The sequence below is a fragment of the Thunnus maccoyii genome, chromosome 16 (assembly GCF_910596095.1).
Source record: "Thunnus maccoyii chromosome 16, fThuMac1.1, whole genome shotgun sequence".
Taxonomy (NCBI): Eukaryota; Metazoa; Chordata; class Actinopteri; order Scombriformes; family Scombridae; genus Thunnus; species Thunnus maccoyii.
This window is the reverse complement of record NC_056548.1, coordinates 25,228,334-25,246,079: the sequence shown is the minus strand read 5'-3', so window position 1 is coordinate 25,246,079 and position 17,746 is coordinate 25,228,334. Positions and strand designations below refer to the sequence as shown.

General features: G+C 38.0%; 2 protein-coding genes across 7 annotated transcripts; one reads left to right on the top strand and one right to left on the bottom strand.

The window, feature by feature from the left end:
• Positions 1 to 2,323: 2,323 nt before the first annotated feature.
• On the top strand, positions 2,324 to 6,433 carry LOC121881186 (homeodomain-interacting protein kinase 4-like). The gene is made up of 9 exons (XM_042388848.1): positions 2,324 to 2,460; positions 2,905 to 3,101; positions 3,200 to 3,391; positions 3,608 to 3,789; positions 3,944 to 4,067; positions 4,201 to 4,320; positions 4,404 to 4,487; positions 4,597 to 4,769; positions 4,883 to 6,433. The coding sequence occupies exons 1-9, from the start codon at positions 2,382 to 2,384 to the stop codon at positions 6,054 to 6,056; spliced, it is 2,325 nt and encodes a 774-aa protein (XP_042244782.1). The 5' UTR covers positions 2,324 to 2,381; the 3' UTR covers positions 6,057 to 6,433.
• Positions 6,434 to 8,220: 1,787 nt separating this feature from the next.
• Positions 8,221 to 17,304, bottom strand: LOC121880886 (cilia- and flagella-associated protein 100-like). Of its 6 annotated transcripts, XM_042388487.1 has the most exons (16): positions 17,201 to 17,304; positions 15,248 to 15,319; positions 14,869 to 14,969; positions 14,538 to 14,679; positions 14,396 to 14,460; positions 12,789 to 12,952; positions 12,613 to 12,693; positions 12,243 to 12,412; positions 11,843 to 11,927; positions 10,786 to 10,828; positions 10,524 to 10,678; positions 10,213 to 10,342; positions 9,985 to 10,017; positions 9,812 to 9,885; positions 8,994 to 9,087; positions 8,221 to 8,614 (listed from the first exon to the last, which is right to left on the bottom strand). In XM_042388487.1, exons 1-16 carry the CDS (start codon positions 17,208 to 17,210, stop codon positions 8,489 to 8,491), a joined length of 1,545 nt encoding a protein of 514 aa, XP_042244421.1. In that variant the 5' UTR covers positions 17,211 to 17,304; the 3' UTR covers positions 8,221 to 8,488. The 6 variants fall into 6 exon arrangements, with proteins under 6 accessions (XP_042244421.1, XP_042244415.1, XP_042244416.1 ...); XM_042388481.1 differs by having other exon boundaries at positions 9,812 to 10,017; XM_042388482.1 differs by having other exon boundaries at positions 9,812 to 10,017; positions 14,869 to 14,966.
• Between the last annotated feature and the right edge of the window lie 442 nt (positions 17,305 to 17,746).

Here is a 17,746-nt window from a genome sequence, read left to right as displayed (position 1 = left end):
CTATATGGACTGTTTTTGTAAAAGTTAAAGGAACAAGCATTTCTGACACATAATGGATCTATTTTGGCACTGACACTTCACTTTTTCTTGTTCTGGGCAGCAAACAAATGTATACTTAATCAAAATTCAAAATTATATTCTTGAAGCCTACAACACACTGCAAAAGTCAGAGATAAGTATGAGTGGAATTAGGACATAGATCAAGTGAAGTTATCTTCCCATTAGTGGCACTACTAGAACAGGTCTTAACAAGAGTCTCTGGATGGAAACACTCATCAAACACAGGTGTAACTAGTATAACTAATAGCATAAGTACAGTAACTATGGTTGCAAAAATTGTGTGTGTCATGGTGTTGTGCTTGCTGGCTATCTGGTGTTGGCATTAGGACGTTTCATTGGAACAGAGCTGCCATTTCTTCTAAGCTTTTTCTGCCATGTCAAAATGTTGGCTGTGAATAAGTTAAATCCATGTCTTTGTCCAACTGTCTAGCATCTGATGTGGAGGAGATGTGGGAACACTCATGCTTTTGTACATGCTAGAGCAACACCAGTCAGATTACAAGGAACAAATCTGAGAAATCACTATGTATTGAGTGCAGTTATCTTGTAGTTATGAAGAGGAATGAATAATGACAACCTAAAACTTCACCACCACATCACTGGACAGCACTAACATTACAGACCTGCTGAAGCTCCAGTCTCCGGTCAAGAGCTGCACCATGAACCCTGTCAGAGAGACCACCAGTCTGCCAGCAGAGGACACTTTCTGGTGGTCCCATTACAAGACACAGTCATGTTCATAGTGTAGATCTGACTGGAGGAACCAAGTCTGTCATATTTAATGGAAAGGTGAGAGCAGTGGCTTTTTGTGTTGATTTTAGATCAACACGCTTGATAAAAATTTTACAGCTCTTTCACATCTAGTTTTGTTTTAAAATAAACAAGATTAATTAGTCCTCACATCTGGGCTCAGAAATATTTGACTAGTATAGACCAGTCCATCCCTAATAGTCCATGTGTATGTACATAAATGTGCTGAATTCAACCTTGTCTCCTGTTTGTGAAAAGAGCCTAGTCATATAAAGATTAATATGCGCCCCATGCACAAAAAATGAAAGATCTTAATTTGCTCATCATGAGAAGATAAATCAAGGTATATGATATAAGCATTTTGGACCTCCCTATTAATTTCTATCAGAAGGCCAATTCAGCTACTCTGACCTGCAGTACTCCAGATGTAAAAGGATCTCTTGGTTAAGATCGGTGTTTTATATTGTGATAGCATGTGGTTAATACTGTAAACTACAATCAAATCAATAAACAGCAGTGATACTTAGATCATGGCTGAAATATTCCCAGTCTGACAGTGAAGGATGCAGCCTGCTTGTGTACAGACTCATGTGCTCACATTAACAGATGGATGTTAGAGGAGAGACACTTTTAAGTATATATTGATTTGCTATTAAAATAAAAATAATCCCTCTCCTGGCACTGACTCCTCTATTTTAATGCTATAGATTCAACCAGAACTTCACCAAAACCCTATAACCCTAAATTAGCTGCCCCCTGTAGATCCACCCCTGCAGCTGTTGTAATGTCATTAGTTTTGCATGTTGTTTGTCCAAAGTACAGGACAAAATAAAATTTTGACTTGATGGTGGAGGTAGATGGAAAGAGTAGGGATGACTAAAATGATTAAGAGTATAATACATAATATAGTCTTAAGAATGTGAGTACCAAATTTCATAGCAATCCATTCAATAGTTATTGAGACACTTCGGTCTGGACCAAAGTGGTGGACTGACTGACATACAAGTTCAAAAAACACAATAAAAATGATTCTACAATTTCACTGACCAACAGTGACTCACTGACTAAAATATCTTGAGTTTATGTTGACTACAACTAGACTTAAAGAAACAATAATCACATGACTAAAATGTGACTATGGCTTATATACATTCTAGTTAAAAGCCTAAGCTAAATCAAAATCAGGTGCCAAAATTAACACTACACTTTGAAACAATATATGATAGTAACACATTTATATTGAAATAAACAAATGACCACAGAATACAAGAAATATGCTTCTCTTTATGGACACAAAGAATTTGATGGAATTAGGTCAACTGCATAAACCACAAACAATTTGCCTGTAACTCAAGTGATTGCCCACATTTCTCAAAAAACAAAAAACAAAAACAAACAAACAAAAAAAACAAACAAACAAAGAATCTCCTAAATGTCTTTGGAATGGAACTGGTGTTTTGTTATGATGTCATTTAGAATCCTATTGTGCTGAAAACTGGTCAACTGGCCAGTTTTTATCCTGAGGCTTCACTACCTACAAACTGAGTTAGTTAACAAAGTTTCAGTGTGTTATGTTTGGAAAAACCTTGTTTTTTGACAAAATGTCATCAAGTTCAAGCTTAGACAGCTCTTCAGTGTCAAATAAAACCGGTAAGTAAACTGAAAACATACAAAGTGATGGAGAGTAACTGAATACATTTACTCAAGTACTGTACTTAAGATGCATACTACTTTATGTCTACTCATGTTTTAGAGAAAAGTGTCTTTACATGTCTTTACATTTATTTGACAGTTGAAGCTGCTTGTTACTTTGCAGATCAACATTTTGAAAACCTACTGTACTATAGACTAAATTAAAGTACCCTTAATATATTTTGAAAAAGTTAAAATCAGCTATGACAATGCTGCTTACATGAAAATTAACTAGTGATAATAATACTGTAATATAATATATAATCAATAAAACTGACATTCAGCCTGCATACTGCAGAGCATACTGAATGTATTTGTGCATGTTGTGTTGACCGATTGACTCCATGTTGCTACATATTCTCTTTTTCTCTCTATGTACTGCATTTCCATCACCACTCGCAGATAAAAAGAAACAATCGAAACACTTTAAGGTCCAAAGGCGCGACACCCTTCACAGTAACACAGGTCGTTACCTCGTCCTGGACTTCATTGGTGAAGGATGCTTCGGCAAAGTTGCCAAGTGTGTGAATTTAGTCACAGCAAAGAACGTAGCCCTGAAGATCCTAAAAACTGAGCATAGTGCAGACGCTAAAAGAGAGGTATATCATCAAAGTCTTTTTGATGATTATGCTTTTTGACTTATATTATCAGCACTGATACCATTCTGTGTCACTTGGTCATGGAATTTTCTGCACAGATCAACATGCTTGAAGTCGTGAGCGTTCTTGACCCCGTCAAAAAGAACATTGTATGGTTCTTCGAAAGGTTCGAGCATGAAGGTCATACCTGTCTAGCTTTTGAGATGCTAGACAGGAGTCTTTATCAGCTGATCACTGAGAGACATCGGAATCCACTGTCTCTCAGTGAGATACGGCCAATTGCAGAGCAGGTAAAGACTATGTGACTGTGATAATTCTATTAACAAGTTATAGCAATATATTCAGTAATGAATTACATATTAAAACTCATACATTAACACAGAATGACAACTTTGTACATACATAAACAGAGAAAAATATTCAAAAATATCTTGTTGATCTGTATATGCCTGCACCCTGGTCAATAGTATCTTTAACCGTCCGCATTTCTTCCTCTGTCTCTGAAGTTACTGATGGCCTTTGACGCCCTGAAGGGAATTGGAGTCATTCACTCTGACCTGAAGCCAGATAACATAATGCTGGTGAACCATCAAGAAGAGCCCTTCAAGGTTAAATTAATAGATTTTGGCCTATCCCGCACTACTTCTGAGGTGAAACATGGTATGAAAATCCAGCCTCTGGGTTACAGGTAGGTTCAATCTGCAAAGCTCATCTTTTAACATGTTTGCACTTTTGTGTTGCAGCTGTAAATGATCTCTTAGAAGTTATGTCAATCTTTCACACACATGCTGAATTTGACAATGTACTTAATAGAACTTTTGGCTCTTGTACGCTACAAACAGGGCACCTGAAGTCACCCTGGGCCTCCCCCTCTCTGAGGCAATTGACATGTGGGGTCTCGGCTGTGTGCTCACCTACTTGTATGTGGCCAAACACCCATTTGCAATAAACTGCGAGTATCAGATGGTAAATAACCCGGTATATGTAGACTTGGTTGCACAGCTTCTGACATACTGCTCCAGACATACTGCTCCAGACAAATGTCCAGAGACTTTATGTAGGATGTTGGCTGATGTGATTCTATATATTGTCTCACCAGATGAGGAACATCGTTGAGATACTGGGCCAGCCAGCTGACCACCTCCTCTTTGCTGGCAAATACAGCCAGAAGTTTTTCAGGCTTTCCCAGCACTTTGACTATGCAAAATGGTGGCTGAAGGTATTTAACTTTATATAACTTTGTTAATTTCCTTCCTAAAATCTTCTATGATGAAGTATCTGAAACTGATTTTGTTCTTGTAGACTCCAAGGGAATATAAGCTCACTACCTACATAGAGCCTAAAGTATGGAGGAGATCATTTAAATGTCTGGATGACTTGACAACAGTAAGTGGTCCATTTCATGAGTAAAGACTGAATTCATACCTACTTTCCCTGTCGTTGAGAGACAGGAAGGAGATGACCTGAACAGCCATCTATTTTTTTCCATACCCAGCTTTACCCAGAGACACAAGAGCCCATTGAATTAGAAGATCGGAGAGTGTTCGTGGGCCTACTGAAATGTCTTCTGGACATGGATCCAGAGAGGAGAATCACTCCTGGGGAGGCTCTGAAACATCCATATGTCTCCATGGCTCATCTGGCTGATGAGATGGACACCAGCTCATAGTAAGTGACTGTGTTTTGGTATCAGTAGGGAAGGATAGACACATGATTGGATGAATTTACAGATGTTTTTACAGACTGACTGATTCATCAATTTGATGTCATGTTTTATTCAGTGTGGACAAGTCCTTCAATAAAATGCTGGTCTGCCTGATGGATGATATGGAAGAGAAACTAATTGATAGTAAGGCCGCAGTTGAAGGTACTCCAGCCATCATGTGTTCAAATGACAAAGGCTCAGCTGCTCCTCACTCCCAGGACATCATTTCAAACACGCCTTCCTCAACTGATGGAGCAAAAGTTGTTGGAGTTGTAAATACTGGTGGCTCAGCTGAAGCAGGAACAGCTGCTGATGGGTCAAGTGACCAAGATGCAGCTACGACTGGTCCAACTAAAGAAGGATCAGCTGCCGCAAGTACTGGTTTAGCTCCAGAGGGACAAGCTGCTGATGGGGTAAAGGACCAAGATAAAGCTAGTACTGGTCCAAGTAAGGAAGGATCAGCTTTCGCCAGAAATGATTTAGCTCCAGAGGGACCAGGTGTTGCTGGGGCAAAGGACCAAGATGAAGCTAGTACCGGTCCAATTAAAGAGGGATCAGCTGCTGATGGGTCAAGTGACCAGGAGGTAGCAACGACTGGTCCAACTAAAGAGGGATCAGCTGTCGCCAGTACCGGTTTAGCTCCTGAGGGACCAACTGCTGATGGGGCAAAGGACCAAGATGAAGCTAGTACTGGTCCAAGTAAAGAGGGATCAGCTTCTGATGAGTCAAGTGACCGTGAGGCAACCACCACTGGTACAACTAAAGAAGGATCAGCCGCTGCCATGACTATATCAGCTGCAGAGGGACCAGTTGCTGAATGGGCAAAGGACCAAGATGAAGCTAGTACAGGTCCAACTAAACAGGGATCAGCTGCTGAAGGGTCAAGTGACCAGGAGGCAGCCATGGCTGGTAAAAGTAAAGAGAGATTAGCCACTGCCAGTACTCATTTAGCTCCAGAGGGACCCGCTGTTGCTGGAGCAAAGGACCAAGATGAAGCTAGTACTGGTCCAACTAAAGAGGGATCAGCCACCGCCATGACCGTATCACCTCCGCAGGAACCAGCTGTTGATTGGGCAAAGGACCAAGATGTAGCCTTGACTGGCCTGGCTGAGGAGACAGCGGCCAACTACGGGTCACCTGATGATGATGCACCTGTAAAATGCGGATGCGGAAATTCTTCGGCAGGGTTATTCGGACCTTGCTTGGAAAGAAAAAGTAAACAAAATAATTTCATTAAAATGCATCTGTAGGGGAAAGTCCCCTCATGACTTCGAATGCAGACAGTACAACCCTCAAGCTACAAGACCAGCTCTTTCTTCAACCCCCCAGGAATGCTGGCTAACAAAGACATCAGTGATATTTACACCATCCTACAAACAGTAACAATAGAGATAAGAACCCAACCGGTCAAGGCAGATGGCCGCCCACTTAGAGCCTGGTTCTGCTCGAGGATTCTTCCTGTTAAAGGGAAGTTTTTCCTTGCCGCTGTCGCCAAGTGCTTGCTCATGGGGGAACATTGGGTCTCTGTAAAAATAAGAGCACAATGTAGACCTGTTCTATGTGAAAAGTGCCCTGAGATAACTTCTGTTGTGATTTGGCGCCATATAAATAAAAATTGAATTGAATTGAATTAAATCAGCTATAGTATCAGTAATAAATGTGTATGTATGAACTTGTTGGTGTTTCTTGTGCTTGCATCTCAGTCACTTAACCTTAAAAATAACAATCATAATTCTAATTGACCTCCTTTGTGGCCAACAAGGCAGACTATTTCCCTTTTATCAAAAACATACTCTAATGCAAGTTATGTTGCTGGATGAATAATTTCATATTTGAGTCATGCACAATAAAAATTCCTATTCCTAAAAGCTGTTTGAGTGCACAAATTCTTACACATCTCAATGAACTTTTTTGAACTGATGTCAATAAAAAGCATAGTCAGTAGATTTTTAGTATTCAGTAATAACTCAGATGCTGAAATACTAGTTAAAAGACAGAACTGATCTTACTGATCTGCCAAATGCAGAACAACAACACAACCATATGTGCCTGCGTATGCATACATTTAATTCATGCATGCTGAACAAGTGAGAAACATGTATATGTAAAGCAATCCAGAAATATTTATTTTAAATTGAGTATAATAAGCACATTTGGAGTTCAAGAACATACCTTTAACTCTGCATTGCCTTTTTCCCCATATGAGGCATTTAAACATGATGCCAAAAAATGGATTCAAAACATTACTTTGGGTGTGCATATACAACTCTACAGCTCCTCTGTCTGAATTTCTGGCAATAGCAGATGGTAAAAAAGAGTGAAAGGTCAACAGAAAAATATCTGTTTGTATTCTTCAGTGAACCCAAAGAGATTCTTTAACTGAAAAGGAACATTTTACCCAGAAAAATTCCAAAATTCTTTAATGTATTGTTGTTGTTCTCAATGCAGCTCACATTTCAGTTAAATGGCATTCAATGCATGACAGTTTGGGACCTCAACATTGTTCACACTGGAGCCAGATACGTGTCACTTACAAGACTGAATGTGAACCATCAACATGAAAAGATTGGATCTGACTAAAAAATCAGAATTGAGCATCAAGGCCTGTAATGTGAGCGTAGGCTAAGTTTCTATGAAGTCCACTGCAACCAGTACTACTGTGATGGAATGACACTTACAGTAATTATATTAGTTTTTGGTAATTTCATTGAACACAGTGTTATTTAGGAACATGTGAGCACAATACAAAATAAAATATTAAAGCTTAAAGCTTAAAGCTAGCTTAAAGCAAATGTTTTCTATGACATTAAATAGTCAAGATGAAATAAGCAACAAAAAAACTCACCTTAATTACTATGTATTATGAATTTACCGCTCTAAAACTAAAACTCAGCTAATCTGCTTCATCAGGTCTTTGTGGATGTAGTTTGATCATATCTGACTGATAGTGCTGGAAATTTTATACTGGTACTGCTAGAACTTGATATTGTCAGACATTTGTTTATATCAGAAATATCTCCATGTCGTGGAACAAATGAGACATAATGACTATCTGGAATTCTGGTAGGAAAATGTGTTTGGTAAGTCGATCTACATATGATCATTTTAGACAGCAATCAGCTTTAAAATACTGAACATTCATTAATAATATAATATTATTGCTGTTATTATGATTTAGTTCATATCCTAAATCCTGGGCACAACACGGTTATGACTTTGTGTTTTATAACATATTAATGGCCTTGCATATAGTGAAGAACACATTGTGGCTTATCTAGAATGGACTCTTAAAGTTAGGACTTGGAACACGCCTGTCCTGACTTGAGATTTGACTGTAGACTTGTGACTTGCTAAATGCAATGACTTGATTCAACCTCTGCCAGAACCAGTAGTACAGAAGTGAGTCTATTCATGTTATGTAAGTAAAATATTTATTTACAAGGACATAGTTGTAAAGAAAGTCAGAGTGCTTCACAAGATCCATCAGCTCTGTCTTTCATTTCTTCATTTTTTGTACACACCTTCAAAATAATGGTTAAAAGTATTTCTGGAAGGCTGATAAGTATTCACACAGTCGAGATATCTCACAGTAACTTGTCTTGGTGGAATAATTGCAGTGGTATTTTTTTTACTGTTTTTGCTTTGCGTGGTATATAAAATGTCCCATTTCTTCATCTCGTCTTTACTGTACGTCCTCGGTGGTGAAAAGGTAAGCATAGAGCTTGTCCTCGGCAGGGGTGATGTCCTCATCGCTGACTTTGATCTTCTGCTCAACGGGGATGCATCTGGGCATGAGCTTTCTTCCTCTCTGAAAGAAAAAAAGGCTGAAGTTTAAGCCTTGCCTCTGGATTGTTTCTAACTGTAACTTAAATCACTGAGGATGACTGTTTTGACTCAATGTCAGAGGAGAAGAAAAAATACTGCTCACAGCAGTAGTATTATTAAGGTTTCTAAAAATTACAACTACATTTCCCATAAACCCGGTTTAAACATGAGGAAGAACAGCATCCTCTTTCCATACTGCTGCAATGCATTCAAGCAGATTTCCAGGTTTACTGGTTTTCAGATTTATTGATATTAAATTTTGATGTGTGGTATAATGTTTAATAGTAGAAAACATACAGTAATAGAACATTTAAAGAGTAGCATAAATCTATTATGGATCCATTTTTAAATCAAAGACTCACCATTTTCTTGGCGTCACCCATGGATCTTTCCATGCACTTCTTCATCCTTTCTCTCTGTTTCTCCTTCTCCAGCCTCAGCTTTTCTTCATACAGCCTGGATAAAGCATGCAGGATGAGAGTTTTCATTTTATATGCTCTTTGGGGAAACATCTCTATTTAGAGTTCTTTATATTACCATGAGTTTACATTGTATATTGGATTTTCAGCAATGCATTAAAAAGCTTGTCTGAAATGTCCATCCATGCTAAGACTCCCGCAAACTGGAACCATTGCTGTGATGCGTTACTAATCAGCTGACACTGTTCAGATTTGACTAAAACATTAAAACACTACACTAATTTTACACTTATACCTGGTTGCATTCACTTTTTATTATTTACATAAGACAGGTGATGGAAAAAAAATCAAGTAATACAAATTGAAGTGAGAAAATATCATTTAAAGTGCGAATATTCTGTACTTTAACCATTTTATATATTAGTTAGAGGGATATACAACATAATCAACAGCTGCTTTGCATTTTGTACCATTATTTTTCTTCACTTTTAAGAAGTGACAGCATAAACTAAGCTGTTCTTGCTACAAGCAGCACAAGAGCAAAAAATCTGTTAAAGCCGATTTAATCCATTTAGAAAATCTGGGTATTTTTTAAGTCAGAAAAAAAAGATTATGAGCCTGACACCATAAAAGGAAATATACCATGTACTCACTAATATGCCAGGTTTTCAATGGCATCATATCTACCCAGCATGAAAAAATAGGCTTCTTTGTTCCACGGCTGGGGAGCAGTGGGTTAGATGACTGTCAGTGAGACAAACCTGGTCCTCCTCTCACTGTCCCTGAGCTGCCTCAGCACTTCCAAGCCTTCTTCAGGGATGCTGTCAATGTCCTGCTGCAGTAAAGACATACGGTACTCAATGCTGGACAGCTTCTCTAAGGTACTGAGGTTGGTCAGCCGGCTAGCCACATTGCAACGATGTACTTCTGTCACCTTCACACCAAGAGCATCCAACATCACATCATCCTGCAGGCAAGGAGAAGAGGTGGGATAGTTAAAAAAAAAAAAAGAGGGGGGGGGGGGATCACTAAAAACTAGCATGCTCTGTACAGTTTCCTGATGCCTGTTGTGATCCATTTAAAGTTGTCAAGTGCAGCTTTTAGATTCAAAATAGGGTGATGTTGGAAAAAATGTAGACAAACATATATTCTGCTTCTTTACCTTGTCCTCAGTTTTGACTGAGACATGGAGCTGAACCATCTGTTTGAGCTTGGCAGCTCTCTCCTCCTCAATGTTGACTTTCTCCTTCATATCAGTGATCTGTGGTGTTAACCTTTCTTCATCCTTTATCCTACAACCATAAAACACAGTGTTACAACTGTTTTGGTTGTTGTGAAGTTATATCATGTCATATGTACTTTTACATACTTACTCTCTAACACTTTTTACAAGGTTGTTTTTGTATTTATGCTGTATCCTCTTATGCTGTATGTTCTTAAGTGCACTTTGCTAATGATAAATATGAGGCTTACATTTTCCTCTTGCTGATCTTGATGAGCTGCAGGAGCTCCTCCAGTGAATCATTCCTTCTGGTGGAGTTCTGAATGAGGGACAGGTTCTGGTCTGTCAGCTCCATAACCAGATCTAGGAGCTGCTGTGGATCAAAGAAGTACAACTCCAGCTTCTCCTGCAGGAGTGGAGATGACACCACATGGTGAGTACTGCAAATAAACACGCAAGATAAAAAGAGATGATACTTCAGTGAACTGTGATTTTAGGTTCAGGGAAACTGACCTCATGTCCTGAGTTGTTGTTATTCAGGTTAGAATTTTTGACCCTGAAATGCAACAGAAAGAGACTGACGTGATGATATTTGTGGGGGAAAGTAGGTAGGTGCTGTTGGTAACACTTCATAATTCAGTCTGCGATTTACAGTGTAATTTCGTTGTATGAATCATGTACCTATAAAATACTTACGGGTTCCTATTCGTAACTAAATGTAGGTGCAGTGGAAGAAAACAAGACTAGTTTTTTTGAAAATAATGGGTACCTACTGGGTCCAGTACTGGGAGACAAAACTGAGGTTTGGGGAAAAAGGTGTTAATAACACTGATATTCTGCGGAACCTATAAAGTACTTATTATAATTATGATATGCAATGAAAACTGGCGGCTTTAGGAAAATCTTTCCACACTCAGTTGGAGGGATGTGGAAAATATATTGGTTATGTTCCCAAACTGATGACAGGGGTATTCACCAATGCTGAGCAACAGCAATGTAATTTTGTGGTAAGGAGCCTGGAGAAGAGAGGTGCAGATCTTAGAATAATGAGAGAACTGTCAATCACTTATGGAGTAAAGAAACATACTTATTATATAGAGGCAATGGGTTACAGGTTAAACACCAGCCCTTTTTACCCTCTAATTACACACTAGATTTGAGAAATTTTCCCAAAACCCATTTTATTACCTTACTGTACCCCCGCAGTTTTGGCAGCATACTGTATATGTGAAATACATTATACCATAATTACTTTTTACGTTCTGTAGAACATCTTATTATTTTTTTCCCAGTACTGTACTCTATAGATATAAAAATACTCAACTTAATACTAACAAAAAGAAAAAAGCCTGATTCATACACCAAAATCACACTGTAAATCATGGGCTGAATTACAAACCATCAACTTTTTGGGTTTTTTTGTCTAATGTTGAACAACAAATGGAAATCCTTATTGACCGTATTATTTACCACGCCATCGTTGTACATGAATTCACAAGATAAAAACAAGATGTGCAGCATAACATTCATTAGTCTCATCACTGAGGTGTGTGTGTTGGTGTTTCCTTACAGTGTGTGGCTGTGTGTTGAGGACAGCTGGGGCTCTCTGGTGGAAGACATGGCTTCACCTGGACTGGACTCGTCACACTCCAAACCTGTGTGCATGTTATCATTCAGATCACAGGATGTGGATTTCTGATCCATCAATCCTGACCAGTCTTGTTCAATCTGTCTCTAGTGAGTCTCCCAGTATTATGGCAGAGCAATATTAAACCGATGGAGTACCCTTTTAAGAGATTCCCAGTTCCCATACACAAAGACTATGGGAACTGAGTTTGCAATAATCATCTGATTCATACTGGAAAAGATGACATAGTGTGGATCAGACTTGATTTTTAATAAAAGAGCAATATTAGTGGGGGGTAACCAACATTACACTGGCCCTTATGATCCATCTATTTATCACTTACCCTGCCCAGCTGCTGACTGTGGCTCCCTGTTCTGCTCATCCGCAGCGTCAGACAGGACTTCAGCTTTCATAAGGTCCTGGGCCTCCTGCCACTCCGGAGGAGACAGCTTGAACAAAATGTTGTTGTATCTCGTATAGTCATTCAGAATTTCATCAATATTGGCTTGTTCACTATGAGGAAGAAAGAGCCACATAACATGCCACTGCATCCCACTGCAAAACAGTCATTGCAGATTAATACCTGCAAAGTTACTCATTTTTTCTAAATTATTTGCCTAGCTCCTATTGGTTGATGAATTTATGAACATAAAATATGGACAATGTACACATACTGTATATATGTTGAATTCACAATATTATTGTAGTACTACCTTTTTGTTGTCCCTATTTCATCATTTAATTTCTCAATGACACCATTCTTCTCCTGTTTGAACCTGCTCCCTTCTTCAAAACTGATGTCAGAGAAAAAAAATTACAATAATGGAAACAGAATACTTTATTTAATTCACTCTTAAATCACATTGATAAGGAATCCACTACTGCTTACAGTGTTTTTGCCTCCATAGATTTCTTCTGACTCCTCCTGAACATCTCCTCACAGTTGTAATTCTCCCTCTCAATGAGTAGTTCAAACTTTTTCACACGTCGTTTCTTCACTGGAATGACCTTGGTCAGCCTCATAATCTCTGACTTCCTCTTACTCAGAGATATCTGATAATGGAAGGATGAAGGTGAATGGAATATTTCAGATAATTAAGGAGATTAAGGAAAAGAAGATACTTTCATACTGTTTAAAACTTACAAATTATTCTTTAATTTGCCTCTGTTATGTAAATATCTTTTTGATGATCGGTTGCTTTGGTAAGACCTATCATGTTTGAACTCATATTTGTTCTGTAATGTCTGATTTGCACCACTTGCAGTCTTTGACTTCACATGTTCATGCTAAAAAGTAACGATGTAAAAAGTGAGAATTTATGTTCAAACTATCCCATTTTTTATTTTTAAAGGAATATTTTGACATTTTTGAAAATACACTTAAACGCCTTCTTGCCAAGTCAGATACGAAGATCAAAATCACTCTCAAATCTGTCCGTTAGATATAAAGCTACGACCAGTTAGCTTAGCTTAGCTTAGCTTAGCTTAGCATAAAGACTGGAAACAGGAGGAAACATCTGGCCAAGCTCTGTCCAAAGATAACCAAATCCACCAAGCAGCACCTCCAATGCTTACTAACTAAGACATTATATCTCATTTGTTTATCCAAAGAAAAACTTTTACTTTTACTAACATAATGCATTGACTCCCAGGAGTCTTTGTGACAACAAGATACCACAAAGTCTCCATAAAGTCACTGCACCCAGCCAAGAAATAGTCCTGCATATAACCCACAACACTCTCCTGGCTGCAGCTTCATACATAATGGACAGATATGAGACTGATATCAATCTTCTCATCTAACTCAGAGAAAATGAATAAGAATAGTTTCCCTAAATGTCAAACTATTCTTTAGGTCAAGCTTCAGTTGATCTACCAACAGTAGTGGAGAAAATATAAACTTTTTGGACAGTATTCCGTGGCGGCACAACCAGCCAAGCTGCTCTGTGATAGTTTGGTATTTTCCAAACTTGAAATTCATTTTGCCCAGCAAGAGTTATGTTATAGTGATGCAGTGAAAAGGGAGTTGTTAGTATTTTGGTGTAAATTTGGTCTTAGAAGCAGCACTGAAAACAGACACCTTTAGAACCAGGACTCCGTTGGTAATTTGGTGATTCTGTCCACAAGATAAAACTAGATACTTGGTGGAAAAGTACAGGAATAAGATAATAATGATTCCAGATTAAGCACTCAACAACCAGTAGATGCATTTAAATCAGCATAAGAACAAGAAAAGTTGAATGTGATTAGAGCAGGATCATTAAAGCTGTCTATACTGATGCATAAATCCATAAGGGTTATTCTATATTATCTGTTATTCACAGCTGCTTTATACTCAATGAAAACATTCTCCTTCAGCAGCCGTCTTAAGGCACCCTCTGATTTGTACTCTGCCTCACTCAGCCCTTTTACACTTGAACATACATTAGCAGGAGCTACCGCTTTATACGGGTCATCGTTTTTGTGTCATTAAAATAAGCCACTCGAGTAATTTACCTCCAGCTCTAGCCATTGCTTTTCAATGGACATTAAGTGATGTCTTCTCTCTCTGATCATTTTTTCTAGGGACAGAGGACAGATACAGTAAGTCTTAACACTAAAGTAAACAATCATGTTCAAGCAACATATGTAGACTCACGGTCGTCTATCTTGAACATTTTCAGGCCAGATCTGGCTTGACTTTGATTAGAGAGAGCTGTGTTATTCTCCATTTGTTGTGAATTTTCCATCATATCCTTTTCCTCTTCTTCCCCTCCCAGTTGTTTCACCAGGTCTTCTGTCTTTTCATCAACAGAACAACAGAGATAATTTACACAACTATTGAGCATAGAGGAGGACAACAGTATAAATTCATCATCTATCATCATTCTTCACTATTTGTTGACACTGTGTAAGACAAAGTAATATGCAGAGGATGTAAAACTAGTCATGATTTGTACAAACACAGTTCTGCTTAAACACACACCAACCTCTTCTTGGTGCCTTTCCTCCTTTATAATCTCTAGTGACATGCTGTTACTGTCTGGCACATTGACCTGGCTCTGTTCTGTCTTCCTCGTTCCCAACTCTACTGTACATACAGGAGGAATGAAAAAAAATGCTTTTTATACAAAAAAAAAACAAACAGCAGATTGTTTTCTATTGTTAGCTGCATAGTTTTCTCTCTTTCTTTTTCTTCCTGATGTATCAATATCTTTCAGTCTCTGAAAGAAAAAGCACTATCAATCTCTGATACAAAATCTCTGGTCATTTGTTGAAAGTATAATGTTTATAATATTGGAAATCATTCAAATTGAGTAGTCAGATGGTTTCTTATTTATGAGGTATGGCATGATGACAGATACTTACCTGGCTGAGGTGCTGACATCTCTGAGATTGCTTTTGGCATGTGGCGCTGTGCTGTCTCTGTATTTAATTTGACTGCACGTTGTGGAAACAATACAAATTGAAACCTGTTTGTGGCTGACAAATAGCTGCACTGTATGTTTATATTAATCTAATTCACATATAACAGGTAAATTGTCTGACTGTCTTAAGGAGTTAAAAACTGAACTACTGAGTTTTTAGAATCAATTTCAAAATTTTACTAATTAGCTAACCTACAGTATATCAAGGCATGAGGCCCTCTGGCAGGGGCCTCTGGTTGTTCTCACATCAAGACAAGTGATTAGTGGTGACTGACCCTCTGCTGTTAAAGAACAGGTTCACAATTTTTCAAGTCTGTCTTAAAACAATAGTCGGGTGCCCAAATGAACACTGAAATAGATTTTTCTTGCCATAATTATCATAATCATTCCTCCTGTCCATACTGACCATTAGAAGATCCCTTCATAATGCACTTATGATGTAAGTGATGGGGGACAAAATCCACAGTCCTCCTTCTGTGCAAAAGTTTATCTGAAGCTAATATGAAGCTTCAGCCGTCCAAATAAGTCAAATCAAGTAGATATCTTTCAATGTTACAGTCTTTTTAGTGCCAAAGTTCCTCTTTTTGTTACAATACTTCCACTAAAATGACTGTGTGGACACACTGTGGATTTTGGCCCCATCACTTACACTGAAAGCACATTTGAAGGTGATCTTTTAATAGTCAGTATGAACAGGAGGAATGATTACAGTGAGGAAAACCTCTTTCACTGTTCATAAGAACACCTGATTGTTGTCTTAAGACAAACTTGAAAAATTGTGAACCTATCCTTTAGGGCTCCTCAGGGTCGCCTGCCAGAGGAATGAAGGCTTTCTACATCAGTGTCAACCTTGGTCTGGTCTTTAACCATATTCTTGACATATTGCTGCATATTCCCAAACACAAGCTTAACCTAGTTCCAGTGGTGGAAAGTAACCAAGTACATTTACTCAAGTACTGTACTTTAGTACAATTTTGAGGTACTTGTACTTCACTTGAGCATTTTCATTTTTATGCTTTTCTTCCACATCATTATATTTCAGAGGGAAATATTGTACATTCTACTCCTCTACATTTATTTGACAGCTTTAGTTACTTGTTACTGTTACTTGTGTAGAGGTGTGTGTGGTTATTCTGCAGAAGCCTGGGGCCATATGCATAAAACTCTGCGTATGAGCAAAGCAGAAATATGCAGACGCATTCTTTTTCGTCAGATTTATAAAGCTGCGCGTACGTATGGTTGATTTATAAACCTCAGTCATTGAGGAAATGGGTACACGTACACGAGCCTCATTTCAACTCCCACAATGAGCCTTAAATGGATGAAAACACGCAGTGAACCCGACCATTACGCGCGGCTGTGCGGCTCTTTATAACGTCCATATCGTTAATTCATCACATGGACTGTAAACCCTCGTCAGCAGTGATATCTCAGAGATGTAATAATAATTTGCAGCGCTCACATCTTAACCGATTTTACAAACTGTGGCACAAGCTGGGATAAAAATAAAAAGAATCTTAACAGCAAAATAAAAAGTTGACTTCTGTGTAAATCAAATGATAACATTAATCTCACAAACTAATGAATCAATGCTCCTTAATAAATGCGACTTTGATTGGCATTTTACAAATCTGTGTAAACGCAAAAACAATCACACAGTCAGTGTAGGCGGTTATCAACATAAACAAACAACAAACATGTAGAGCAAGTATTTAGTTTGCTCTTCTTCATAAATTCACCAAGTGGCAGCAGAAGTTAGCGCTAGTTTTGTTTTGAAAAGTGCAACACAGTAAATATGAATATAACAAAACAATTCAAAACTTCTGTATATTTAGGTAGCAATAGTTTAAGTTAGCATAACCTAGGTTGTCGCATTGTTAAATTGTCTACTTACCGTCTGACATTACTCTTCATAACAATCTTCAAACGTTGGTCTTCAAACCGGGCTGTTTGTAAAGTAATTTTCGTTTTGCGAACTGTTGTCATGGTAACTGCTACCTTAGTTGTAAACAAATAAAAACCAAAAATAAATAACTAAATTATTAACACTGCTGAATCCATTTTAATAACAATAAATCAGCCAACATTCATATTTAACAGATATTTGGAATAAGAGGAGCTACAATCTCACATCATGAGTCTTTGTATCTCAGGTCTCAGCTGCACTTTTAATTGCAAAATATAGTCTTCCAACGATTTAGAATATGGGTAAATAAAAGTGATCTTGTTTTGGTTGCTGATATACATTTATAAAGGAAAGATTTTTCTTTTCTCAACTGAGGCATATGGCTTGATTTTTTTTTATTATGCATGCCATTAAGTTTAAAGTTTTCATCAAACATCAGATAAAACACCATGCAGCATACTGTATGTCTGACAGAAAAAAATAGTGTGTCTCTTTTTGTTGGCATTGTCAGAAAAAAAACCCTCCACCATCCTC

Coding starts and splice junctions, on each gene's coding strand:
- LOC121881186 (XM_042388848.1), top strand. CDS start 2,382: ATGTTTGGAAAAACCTTGTTTTTTGACAAAATGTCATCAAGTTCAAGC. Junction 4,068..4,200: donor TAAACTGCGAGTATCAGATG/GTAAATAACCCG, acceptor TTGTCTCACCAG/ATGAGGAACATCGTTGAGAT. Junction 4,770..4,882: donor GAGATGGACACCAGCTCATA/GTAAGTGACTGT, acceptor TGTTTTATTCAG/TGTGGACAAGTCCTTCAATA.
- LOC121880886 (XM_042388481.1), bottom strand. Junction 12,953..14,395: donor AGCAATGGCTAGAGCTGGAG/GTAAATTACTCG, acceptor TTCCATTATCAG/ATATCTCTGAGTAAGAGGAA. Junction 12,413..12,612: donor GAAATAGGGACAACAAAAAG/GTAGTACTACAA, acceptor TCTTCCTCATAG/TGAACAAGCCAATATTGATG.